At 36.1% G+C, this 13,175-nt stretch overlaps 1 protein-coding gene across 1 annotated transcript in view; it reads right to left on the reverse strand.

Moving 5' to 3' along the window:
• The window catches only part of MATN2 (matrilin 2), a 57,921-nt gene that overhangs the window by 15,461 nt on the left and 29,285 nt on the right, over positions 1 to 13,175 (reverse strand). The window contains 9 exon segments of the mRNA XM_084224627.1: positions 2,416 to 2,538; positions 2,751 to 2,873; positions 2,961 to 3,083; positions 3,471 to 3,593; positions 3,760 to 3,882; positions 4,732 to 4,854; positions 7,036 to 7,156; positions 9,493 to 9,620; positions 11,018 to 11,140. Of these exon segments, the coding sequence (XP_084080753.1) occupies positions 2,416 to 2,538; positions 2,751 to 2,873; positions 2,961 to 3,083; positions 3,471 to 3,593; positions 3,760 to 3,882; positions 4,732 to 4,854; positions 7,036 to 7,156; positions 9,493 to 9,620; positions 11,018 to 11,140 (1,110 nt within the window).

The raw sequence follows: 13,175 nt of genomic DNA on the forward strand, positions 1-13,175 counted from the left end.
AGCAAAATTTCTTGGGGGGTCTCCTGCTACCAAAAGAAAAATTCCAAAAGCTACTACATTACACAATATTCTAACTCAAAAATAATTATATTTAAGACATAACAATCTAAACTAGATCTGGTCATAGTAGATAAGGGAGAAATTACAGCCTAAGTAAAAATTAGCATCTGCTTATACACAGCTGTGCACAACTCAGAAACATTTGCTTATAAACAGAATAAAATACAAACCAGCAGCAGACATGGCTATTACTTCAGAAGCATGAATTTTACTTAGCTGAAAGTAAGTATGAGCCAGATGGCTCATAGAGTCAGATGGCTATTTTGGGATGCAGTGGGGGAGATAATAATAGTAATAAAACCCATCAATGATTGCACTATTTAAGGTTATTTTACTAGACACCCCCAAAAATGTAGTGTCAGAATCTAAAAAGAATACCAGGGTAGTTAAAAAAATCTAGAAATTGAAGTTGAAAACAGCTATAATATAAGCTATAAGATTTGAAAAATGACTGAAAGAAAGGAACATTCACAGTATTTACTGAATGGGAAAATATTAGGAATTTGAAAACACTGAAGTAATAAGATAAAGGACAAGGGGGTGCACAGCCAACCAAATAAAGGGTAGTATGAATACATAATTTACATACTATTAAGAACAAAAAGCATTCTAACAAGGTATTATTAATTAATGGACAGAAAAGTAGAACTGCCAGTCTTCATGCAGAAATACTAAACATTTTAGTGTATTCAGATCTGAATCTATGAAATAGATTACTGATGACATTGGAGTGAAGAGTTTCACACTGTGTGAAGTAGGTCACATAGCATCTACTGAACACCTGAACACACACACACACACACATTTTTGAATCAGAAACTCCAGAAAACTTGCAGCAGAGAGTTGCAAAAAAGAAGTTTCTGAAGAATATCTTGATGCTTAGTGTTAATTTTCAGTAACTCCTAGAACTCTGAGGAAGCCCCAAAACACCGAGTTGTCCCCATTCCCAGTGTATGTATACACACTGAAAAAAGTACTGTGGTTCCATATGGTTTAAAAAGATGAGTAGTTCACTGTAAGCCTGCCAGTTTGACATTTATCTGAATTAAAATAATGCAAAAGATAATGTGGAACTTGAGTCAGAGTAAAATCAAAGAAAGAGGACTAATATCAATCAACTTGGTGTTATGGAAAAATAAATCCTGGAAAAACTAAATAAATGTCTTTTTAATTGATGATGAGGCTAATTCTTAAAGTTTATGCTGTTCATACAATGGAGCATTCAAATTGGCAGCAGTCTTGGTATTATTTTGATTAAAGACACAGACTACACTGGCTTGGCTTGGATTAACACTGGCTAGAAAGGGCTTCAGAACCAATTCTAGATGGGCAGCTATCAAGTAACTTTCTTTCTAAGAATCTGCCTTGCTTCTCTACTACTTAATATTTTTATGGACAGCCCAGAATAAGACACAAAATAATCCCTAATAAAATTTGTACATTACTCCACTTTTGAGAGAATAGCGAATAAATATAAAGCAGCTGCTGATAGAAGGTAACATGAATCTTTTTGGATAACAGCAGATCATATGTATTTTAAAATAGCCAGAATTAAGGATATACATTTAGAAACAAAGAATGAAGGCTGTACTTACAGCCTTAAGGACATGGGACACCTGTAATACTGAGAATCTTAAATAACTTTTAATCATGGTAGATAACTAATTGAACATGAGTACTAGTGGAATATTTTGGTCAGAGACTAACACTGTCTTTGGTAAAAAAAAAAGATTAAACAAAAGATAAATTATTTTTAAAATGATTGGTAAATTCAAATAAGAATTAGGTGGTTTATTGTTCCTCTGCCCTGGACCCTGCTGAGTCTGCTATTAGAAGACTTTCTTTCACTGTGGTGCATCCACAAGGATGCTGATAAACAGCAGAAGTTTTAGAGGAGCAAGAAGAGAGTTATATAAAGATTAGAAGACATAAAAAGTCCGAAGGAGTTTCATTTGCTTATAATTTACAAAATAAAACATGCTTAGAGGTTACAGAACAAGTTAAGTCATGATCTGCATGAATACAGACAGAAGAACACAGTAAAATGCAGCAACATCCTATGCTCAAGATTAAAACTCAATATACTTAATTTGGAAATGAAATTTTAAAACCTACATCCAAACCTTAAAATTGGCTGATTTTTCTGAAATGTAGCTTTGGTTCAAATAATCCTTAATTCAGACAAGTCTTATACACACACACACACATATATATATATATATATATATATATATATATATATATACACATAAAGAGAGAGAGTGAGAAAAATTCCATTCTGGCTGCTATGAACCAGTGAATAATATTCTAACAAGACAAAAATTGCATTTTTTCTTTTATTAATAAACTACTTACTTCGGCATGTTTTCCCATCTTGCCTTAGTACAAATCCATCGTGGCATTGGCAAGTATATGAATCATCACTATTAACACAAAGATGTTCACAGCCATGACTGACTGATTTGCAGATGTCTTTATCTAGGAATAATTTACATTTTATTTACCACAGTTTGATGAATAAGAACACTTCCAAAACTTTAAAGACTAACAGTAGTAAACTCCTAGTAAATAAAGAATTTATTCTCTTTTTTGCAAGGAAAAATCTCCTATAAGAAGAACTGTCTCTAAATAATATGTTTTTTCTGTAGATGTCTGAATATAAAAAATATAGTAACATTAAAATAACTTACTTTTACATGTTTTCTTATCATCCCTCAATACAAAACCCTCGTAGCACTGGCAAAGGTATGAACTATCAGTATTCACACAAATATGCTCACAGCCATGGTCAACAGAATTGCAAACATCTTTATCTGTTAAAAAATAGGATTGTCATATTTAAAATATATCTTCAAATGCACAGATTATAAAGAAAATCTACTAAAGAGAAAGATACTTACTTCTACATGTTCTTCCATCTTCCCTCAGTGCAAATCCCTCATAACACTGGCAAATGTAGGACTCATCAGCATTAACACAAACATGTTCACAGCCATGGTGAACTGAACTGCAAATATCTTTATCTGAGAACAGTTGATGATATTTGGTTAAAGAACATCTACAGCAAATGTATCATGCAGGGAGAAGTAACAGCTTTCATTAGGTCTACTGATACCACTGGAATAAACAGGGTAAATTTTCGGCAGCAAACACTTTTAACTCTTGGTACCTGAACATTTCTGAGTATTTTCTCTTTCCAGTCTGTCACTTATCTATTAAAAGACGTTATTTTTGTCCACAGAGTCTCTCATAAGCATTTGGAAGGTCTAAATGTATAAATATATAAATACTACTATTATATTATGCATATGAAGACTACTCCTTTATTATGACAGTAAACTGTTGTATTTGTTTGAATGCTTCTCAGATACAGTAAATAAAATTCTATGAGTAATTCTCAGAGTACTTACTTCTGCATGTTTTCCCATCTTCTCTCAGCAGAAAACCCTCATGACACTTGCAAACATAGGAGTCATCTTCATTAACACAAATATGCTCACAGCCATGGCTGACTGATTTGCAGATGTCCTGTCCTGGGAATGATTGATATAAATGTAGGTTTTGAATGAAAACACGTTAGAGAAATGTAGCTGTGAAAAGGAAGTTTGTTGCTTCTTTTCCAGTAGGAAGTAAAAAATACCCCTTTCCTTCCTTGCCTGATGTACATGCAAAAGTGTTCAACAGATACCAGTCACTCACTTCTGCAAGTCTTGCCATCTTCTCTCAGTACGAATCCTTCACGACACTTGCAGATGTAGGAATTGTCAGCATTAACACAAACATGCTCACAGCCATGGTTGACTGATTTGCAGACATTTTTACCTGGAAATAATTTAATATATAAAAAATTTTGTCAGTTAAGGGAAGTATGTTCAAAGTTAACTTGTTTTTACTGTATCCTAACTTTTTCAGACAGGCAGAATCTGTCTCTGCACAGACTAACAAAAGAGGGTGATGTTGTGAAATGGCAGTTAAGAATAAGAAGCTTTTATTCATCATGGTAATACCTGGATGCCTTTACTTTTTTTATGTAAACATTTTTTAACATTAGATGTTGATATTAGATATTATGGGGACTGCAGTTAGAAAATACTGAATGCCTGTGAGTTTTTATGAGACTTATCCATGATTCTTCTTCACTTGGTGACTTATGCTATTAAAGTTGAGAAAATTTTGCTATTAGTTTTTTTCCTTGATATCTGACACTCATCATAACTGTGTAATATAGTCAAATTTGCAACCCAATTAGGATATTTCTGTTGCAATCATCTTTATCCTATGTTGGACAAAATGAACTTTCCATTAATAATGTTGCAAGCTTCATGCTGGGTAAGACTTTATAAACATTATATCTTTTTGCCTTGAAATTTTAGAAGAAAATCACAGTTGTCCCAGCTCTGGATAGTTTTGGATACACAACTGTCCAATTTCAGGGCTACTTTTTAAATGTCATTGATGTTTAGGATGTGATTCAGGTACCTAAAGTATGCATTCAGTACCATTTTAGATGCCTCAGCATATTCAAGATATCACCATACTGCTGGCAAATATGACATCAAAGGGGAAATATGACCTCTGGAAATCCTTGAACATTTAGGAAATCCAATCCTACCTTACAGATTTGTTATGTGTGTGTAATATTAGACTCTGAGTTGCTGAATAATAACTTACGTTTACATGTTTTCCCATCGTTACGAAGCCTGTATCCTTCGAAACACTGACAAGTGTAAGATCTGTCACCATTTACACACAAATGTTCACAGCCATGATCACTTAGAGCACAATGGTCAACTCCTGTAGGAGCAAACAAAGTTATTTAAAAATTTAATGCCTCAATTTTTTTTTATCTCTAGTGTTTTCATTCCATATAAGCAAGTAAATATAAACACATTGAACTGCTTAAACAGTAATTCATTTTCTCATCTGATTAAAAAGCTTCAATAAAATGTAAGAGGTCCTAGTGAGGTCCTAGAGGTCCTACTTTTCATTTTTTACTTTAAGCAGAGTTGAGAACTCATACTTTTCTGTGTTTAACATAACTAAACAGAGTCCATGTCTGGATTGAAGTGGATTAAAAAACCAAAATATTTTGGCAATGATTTTATATATGACACTGGCAAAGACATAAAAGCTACCTTGTGAGCATTCTTTAAATAGTCTCTAAATGGCCTGAAGTGAAGGTGGCAGTCCCCAGAACTCACTTGTGGACCTGACCCAGTTCCTGTGGCAGCAAGAAGAAAACCTCTCAGATGTCAATGGGATTTGGCTTGGACTATTCAAGATTTTACAAAGAATTGCAAGTGACAAGTACTATCAAATGTGGTCCACTTTTCATCTCAAATTTCCCAAGTGCTTCTTCTCCTCCCCATAGGGCAAACAGGACTTGCTACTGTCTATTTGCTACACACAGTTATTTTTTTGTAATGAGTTGTCAGAGTACAGATTTGGTTACCATTCAGGTGTTCCCACAGCTTTCTTAAGATCCATGAGCCAGTGTATATAATGCTAGAACGTACCAGATGTTTTCTCACTAGGACTGGTGTATGTTAAATGCTAATCCCTTCCTTTCAACTTATCATTCAGGAAATTGCAAAGTGTCAAAACTCTCTTCATGGCAGCCTAAAAATGTTCATAAGGTTTTAACATCTCATCTAGAGTTCAGGAATAGGACAAATATTTCCTAAATATATATGAGGACAGGGTTAGGGTTAGCTATTCAAAAAAGCCCAGATTCATTGCACTGAGCACTATTTTCATAGAATATCCTGATTTGGAAGGGACTTGCTAGGACCAATCAAACTCCTACTACTAGCCTTGCACAGGACAGCCCCAAAACTCACACCATCTGCCTGAGAATGTTGTCCAAATGCTTCTTGTACTCTGTTGCTGATAGGTTTCCAAGTACAGCCTGGAGGAAAATAACTCAGGAATGAAAAATAATCTCTTGTTACTAGGAAGGGAAATGGATTTTCCATTTGCAAGTTGATAAAACTCCATTATTTGGCTGCTTCTAAATTTTCAGTGGTACTACAGATAAATATCTAAAAAAATTGTTTTTAGTAGACCCTGTTGTTGTCACATGTACACTAATCATACTTTTGTGTTACTGTCTGCCCCTTTCTAGAGAGTTGCAGTGGCAGACAGAAGCCAAGTCTGTCAAGGTATTGGATGGAGCTAATCTGGAGGTTAATATGGAGGCAAACACAAGGATAAATATGAAGGCAAACTGCCTTTGCTGCTTTGCCTCACTCCTCTCTAGATAATTTTTCTGACTGAGGACTTGCAGTTTGACTTCTCCTAAAACTTTGTCCCTGAGAGCAAGAAAAAGGGTGAACTCTGGAGCTCCTCCAACTCTACAAGCTTGAAAGATAATGTACCTCCAAAATCTGGAAAAAGTGGACAGAACACTCTCACCAAAGAGGTCCATAAAAAGTCAACAGGTAAAATGCACTCATATTCTTCTTTTTTTTGGCACTTTCAATACATTATTTTTCTAGTGAAGGAGGCCATTCAACTGTATGTGAAATTGTATAAATTCTCAATGATCATTTGATTTATGAAGAGCAGAGAGCTGCCAGGACAACTGCTCACTTATTAAGGGTTCCCATGCTAAATGTAAAGCTCAGTGTGGGGCTCTCAGTCCTCCTCCTGCCCCAGGTAAGGTGGGGCAGTTTGCCTTGGGACACTGCTGTTCAGATCACCTGTCAGATACATTTGTCATGTAACTGAAAAAACTGTCCTCAAACCTGGGGATGAATATGTCTCTCAAAACATTTCTGAATATAGGAGGACTAACATTCATCTTGGCAAGTATTCTTTCCTAAATAATTTTTCTGTTTCTGCTTTCAAATAATTACTAAAGTATTACTGAAATGCCGACTATAAGAACAAATTGAAGGTTAGTCTTTTTCCCTGTATGACAACAAAATCCTTTCCCAAGGGAGTTGAAGTAAAGGATGTTCTTGCAAGACTCACGTGAGCAGGTTTTTAGGTCCTCATTGATGACAAATCCTTCAGAGCACTGACAGACATAGGAGTCACCTGTATTTAGGCACAGTTGCTCGCAGCCATGATTGCTTTCAGCACAGTGGTCCACTCCTATTGATTTGTGTTAATGATTGAAGAAATCACATTGGTGTCTTAGATACATAAACTATGACACTGCAGTTAGTAATGGATGCCTTTGCAGTTCAAGGCAAAAACATTAGTACAGCTTTTTATTCATGCAAGTATCCCCACCTACTTGAGTAACTTGAGTTAATTAACAACACCTAAGTGAAATTAGTACAACAACCCCACTTGGCACATAGCAGACTTGGTGAAGTGCAGATTTCCTTTGCCAAAAATCACAATGAGATTGAACTAACACAAAATGGAGAGAAGGGAGAATCCTGAAGCCCAATCTGGTCTTACCCACAGAATCATGCTTTCCTTCTTTAAAAAGCAGGACTCTCTCTTCTGTTCACCATTAAATTTTCACAGCAAATACGAGTATTAGTAATTTTTGAAATAGAAATTGTGGCTTTCAGATTGTTTCATAAAGATTAAATTCTTTTCTCAACAGGATAAGAAATCACCAATTTAAAACTTTAACCGGCCAACAGGCTCAAGCAATTAAAGCCTCATGGGGGACAGACAGAAATTATGAGTGTGAGAGTGTCTTAGCACGTTCCATTTCTTTGATCTTCCTATTCCTATTCCAAGTAAGATAAAATGGAATATGTCTTTTAAGTCTTGTATGCAACTAGTTGTATGAAGGACAAAAGGTGGGGGGAGAAAGGTGTGAACTGGGTTTAAAAAATACACTTCCTCACAACGGACAGAAAAGCTGCAGGGTGAAATACATGCGCTAGCACATGTACTATACAATTTGCTGTCTCTGTGAGTATAGAAAAAGGACATTTTAGGAAAAAAGCTTTGAACTTCCTCATAGTGTTTTACTGCTGGTTTGTTAATGGCTAGTTTTAGTTATATAGGCCCAAATCACTTTAGCTTAACTTGATCACAAGCAGTGGAGTTCCCTCAGACACACACACATAGTCTTGCATGCCTCCTTTGCAAATCATTTACAGATGTGAACAGACATGTCTGCAGCAATTTGTTTACATTTTAAAAAATCTGTACTTAATGTTAAATCACTTATTTTAAATATTTCTGTTTATTGGTTTATTTAACTAAGCAACGAGTTTGCAGTAATTGGTCCAGATTTGCCATTATACACAGAGAGACAATGTGGCCTTGAACAAATGAAGCTGAGGTGTCAGTTTTTACTAGCTAAAGCAAGTTCCAGCTGGAACCTCCTCCTTTTTCCAAGAGTTCACATCATCATGAAGAGGCTTGTGTAACTTCTCAGAGCACACAAAAAATGTGGAAACAAAAAAAAGAAAATACCCATATCCTCTGTGAAAAATTACATCTGTTTGGCTCCATCTTTTCAATACAAACACCCACACCAATACGAATTTTTAACATTTAAATATTTAGGCTCGCATGCAGAATTTTGTAACACACTCTTTCAAAGAGTGCAGTAATCACAAAGGTGCTAATTACCAGGCTTTGGAAATCATTATAACTGTAAATGTTATAATCATATGTGCTTTATTACATGTGTAAAAAAAAAATTCCAGCAGGGGAAAGGATGAGGAAGGCTCACTGTTTTTACAAACAAGGACTGTCTTGGGATATATTAATTTTTAGAAATTCAACTTGAGATAGTCTAAAAGTATAATTGTCAAAAAGTTGCAATTCATCCAGGTTACCTTAAATATGCCTTTATCACAGTTTCTTTAAAAATGATTATTCCCTGTCATACCAAGTGTTTTAAAAACTTCAGTGACTGAGTATTCCTTTGGAAAAGTAGGTCATAACTACATCAGGGAAAAATGCTGCCAATGCTTTAGGTGATATGCAAAATGGTTCTCTGCAATAAAACTATCTTCTAAAACCAGGTGATGCCAAGGGGACAGTGCTATTGGGTTTCTCTGGGGAAACACCAATCCTTCATTTAGCAACATTCTTCTGAAAAAGGACACTTCATTGACCGGATCACTGAAGGTGCAAACATGGAGCAGAGATGGATCTCTTCACATCCTCACACACCAGCATACAGCAGCAGGAGGTGTGCAGGTTACACAGCCCACAGCAATGATATGGATGTTCAGCAGCAAGCACTGCCTTCGTGTTAGACAGGGCCTTTGAGTGCAAGGCTGAACTTCTCCAGTTATTCACACTGGAGAAAATGATGCTTTAGTTCTCTGTTGGATCAGGGATCTCACTATAGCATTACTTCACTAGGCCTGGCTTCTGGTGGACTTTGCAGTAACATAGGTTTGCATGACTCAGAAGCATCTCAAAAGGGACCCCAGAGTGTTTTGTCACTCTGTTCACACCTCTCCCTTGCAGCAAACTAGTCACTGCAGCTCATGAGGCACACTCATTGCTGCACGTATCACCATGGTGCTCTTGGGTGTATCTGGGATGACATTTGCACACAAACAACTCTTCCATGTTAACACATTCATGTTCACAGTCATGCTGACCTAAAGCACAGAAGTTTACTTCTACAGAGAGAAAAATTAGAAAAACTCATTTTTCCTAAACAATACTGGATTCCGTGCTCTGGGCACCTACTAAAGCTGACAGTGAGATGAGGATCTGAGAGCAGACTGCAAACACTCAGCTATGTAAGGCTCCACTTTGACCCCCACAGATCTCCTCCTGTAGTCATCAGAAGTCACATGTGGTGGTGAAGGAGGGATGCCTGGTGCTTGTCACCACCCACCTATTGTCCCTGATTTCTGAAAAGGGCATATATGCAAACATTCTGCTTTATTTCACAATCTTAGCTAACACGACCCTTGTTACAATAAGATTTGGAATAGGAGCCTAATCCTGGAAACATCACCAGATTTGCAGCCAAATCCAAAGCCCCATAAGGAAAAATACCCCAAATGGGAATTACAATTGGCCTTTAAGTTGCAATTACATCCTTGGCAATAAATATTTTATATGATGCTGTTCTTTTGCTCTATTGGCTCTATTTGCTCTACCAAGGCTATTGAATCTATAAAAAACCTGAATGTATTAAAATACCATATAGATAATAAAAAGCAGAATAGCATGGATTACTGCAAAAGCAGGACTGTGTAGACAAAAATGCTTTGTGAGAATGTATCTTTAAGACCGAACAAAACTACAGTTTCAAAACCAGATACATTTTATGAGTGTCTAGAAATAGAATTAGATTGCTCCAAACAAGTTTATTATTCATAAAATATCAGTAGTACAATTTTCTCCCCCCAACAACTGAGTTACGAGATCAGCTATTTCATTTTGCTGAATATATTCTCTCTAAACTTTAACACATCACAGTAAAAATCTGCTGTGATTCCAGGCCTCCAATCAAAAAGAGCTGTAACACTAAGTCATTCTAAAGTAAATGGCATGTGTGACTGGTTTATAACACTGACATTGCTCATGCTGTTTTTACAATTTTTTAGGAAACTGCAAAATTTCGTGAGTGACTCTAAGATGATTTTGATAGCTGTGTTGTCTCTTCAATACATTTCCAAGCTGATGAAATGTATCTGTCTTTGGCGAAACAAACTGGGTAAAGCAAGGTGATATTTTTTTTTATTTCAAAGCTATTCATGTCTTTACAAGCTAAGGCCAGAAAGTTTCAAATAAGTAAAGAACTTTAAGTAATTTTGGTTCCTACATTAATCCTCGGGTTTTCACAAAAGTCTTCAGAAATGTCTAATACACAAATAATCTACAAAACAGAGAAATGTATACTTTCCCAGCATGATTCATTCAGTTAAAATTCAAGTTTATAAAGAAACATTTGTTTCAACCTTAATTACAGAGAAAACTTCCATACTTTCAGAAGGGAAACAATTCACAGCAGGTTCAAGAAATAAAAGCAAATGAACTTTATTTTGTCCAAAGGATTACTCACTTTTGCATGTTTTCTTATCTGGATTAAGTCTAAACCCTTCTTGGCACTGACAAAAATAGGAATCATCTGTATTAACACATTCCTGTTCGCAACCGTGGTCCTGAAGAGAACAATAGTCTGGTTCTAAACAACAAAAACATTTGTGCCAGTGAGTAATACAATTTCTCAGAAATAAACTAGGTAAAAATGAGTTATTTTGTTCTCTTTTGCCTTTTTTCCCCCCCTTAGGCACCATTTTGATTTTTTTATCATATTGTTTCAAACCATGAAAATAAAATGTTTCTTTTTTCCAAATATCTGCTACACGGATGTACACCTGACATATTCTATAAAGAATTATTAGAGAACAGAAATAGTTAATGCAGTAGAAAAGTTAGAATCTTAAATATTTCTTAACATTTTGCAGCTAAGCCTTATACATTTCCTCATCAAAATTGCCTCTACTCACTCAGAGCATGTTAGACATGATGTGTAATAAACACACAAACATGCTTTTGTATGCTGTTCATCAGATCACAGCAGGACAAACAGGTCATCAGCAGTGTGCATGTTTTTAACAGCTCTGAGTGCTTGCTTCACAATTCTTCCATTTGAAATGCCCATGGAAGAAAAGATGAGCAGCCTAGAAACAGCTACCACTTGTGGATAAAGTAACTTAGAAAGGATAGCAATTGTGCACTAAGCACTGAGATATTTCCCTTATAGAGTTTATCATTATTGATGAAGTCAATGAACCTGATATCTACTTAGATGCAGTGTCTGCCCATCACTTAGTTTTGTGTCAGTGAAGTTAATTTATACTAGTGAAAAATGCTCCTACCCCCTCAGCATGCTAAAAATAGACAAACAAGTCACAAATTACATAAATAACACTTCGAAAAACTTTTGAACAACCTGAAAACTCAGGCGGTTTTATTATTCCCAGAAATTAATTAATTCTTATTCCCAGAGGTGATTTGCTTTCAGAGGCATGGACAGTTCTTTCTTTGGATTTGTGGCAGGTTAATGGAATTGAGTCTTTATATGTGATGAAAGCCCTCTGTGATAATAAACCACCTATATTTTCAGAATAAATGAAGTGGAATGTGACTTCCTAAGAAAACTCGGAAGGACTATGTTATAATTTCTGTACACCACTCTGTATATTAATTAACATTGATAACATTAATTAACATTTCCTTTACCAAAGGTTTTTCTGACAGCATATGCACATTTATATATACATAACATGGAGATATCTGTTTACTTAAATGAAAATTAGAAAATATACTTTTGTTCAAGAGGGCACTGAAGAGACAGAACCCATAAAGCCACGTGTGCGCACCAGAGGAATGTAGCTGTATGCTTTCTGGACCTAAGCAGTGCTGTGGTGCATTTATCTGCTCAAATCCTTGCCATCTCAAGGAGAGAATTTTCCTGGATAACTGATTCTGAAGATGATCACAAGTGGTTAAAAATATGTATTATCTTTGTTGAAACCTTGAGGCTATTCTGTTTGGGACGCTAAAAACACTCTTCATACTGTGTTTATTAACACTGCCCAGGTTTAGGATATTAACACAGCCTGGCCCAGCTACAAATTATGTGAACCCAGAACTTAAACAGGCCTTTTGTAAAGAACACTTGAGGCTCAGCAGCACCTAGTACAAGGAGAAGATGTCATCTGTCCTCTTAAGGGGAGCAGCAAGAGTAGCAGGAGTCTCCTTAATAGGGGCTTGAATGTCCTCCACCTGCCTCACTGATCAAACAAATTTGCTGTGCTCTTCCAGCCATAGAGCACTCTGATGGTGTTGGCAAGGCTGGCTTCATGAGCACTGCTCCTTGTGTTTCACTCTAAGAACTTTGGAATAGCTCCCAGAGAAAACATTTGTTAGATATGCATGACCATACTGACAACACTTATATGTCCATGCATTTCTTTGTAGCCATGAGCATAAAGGCTTACTTTCTATTTTTGACAGGGAAGCCAGGATTGTGAGACAATCACGAGATCTCAGGAGTGGGTGCCTCAGGCCTGCTTGCTGACGCAGAGAACTGGTCTGGCATGTGTGAGTCTTGACTAGTTGGCCATGCTCCCTGAGACTCAGTAATAAGCCAAATATGTAGAAATTTATGTTAAATTTTTAAACTCACAAACATTTTAAATCCAGTGCTCTGT

This window comes from Fringilla coelebs (assembly GCF_963513975.1).
Source record: "Fringilla coelebs genome assembly, chromosome: 1".
In the NCBI taxonomy this organism is placed as follows: domain Eukaryota; kingdom Metazoa; phylum Chordata; class Aves; order Passeriformes; family Fringillidae; genus Fringilla; species Fringilla coelebs.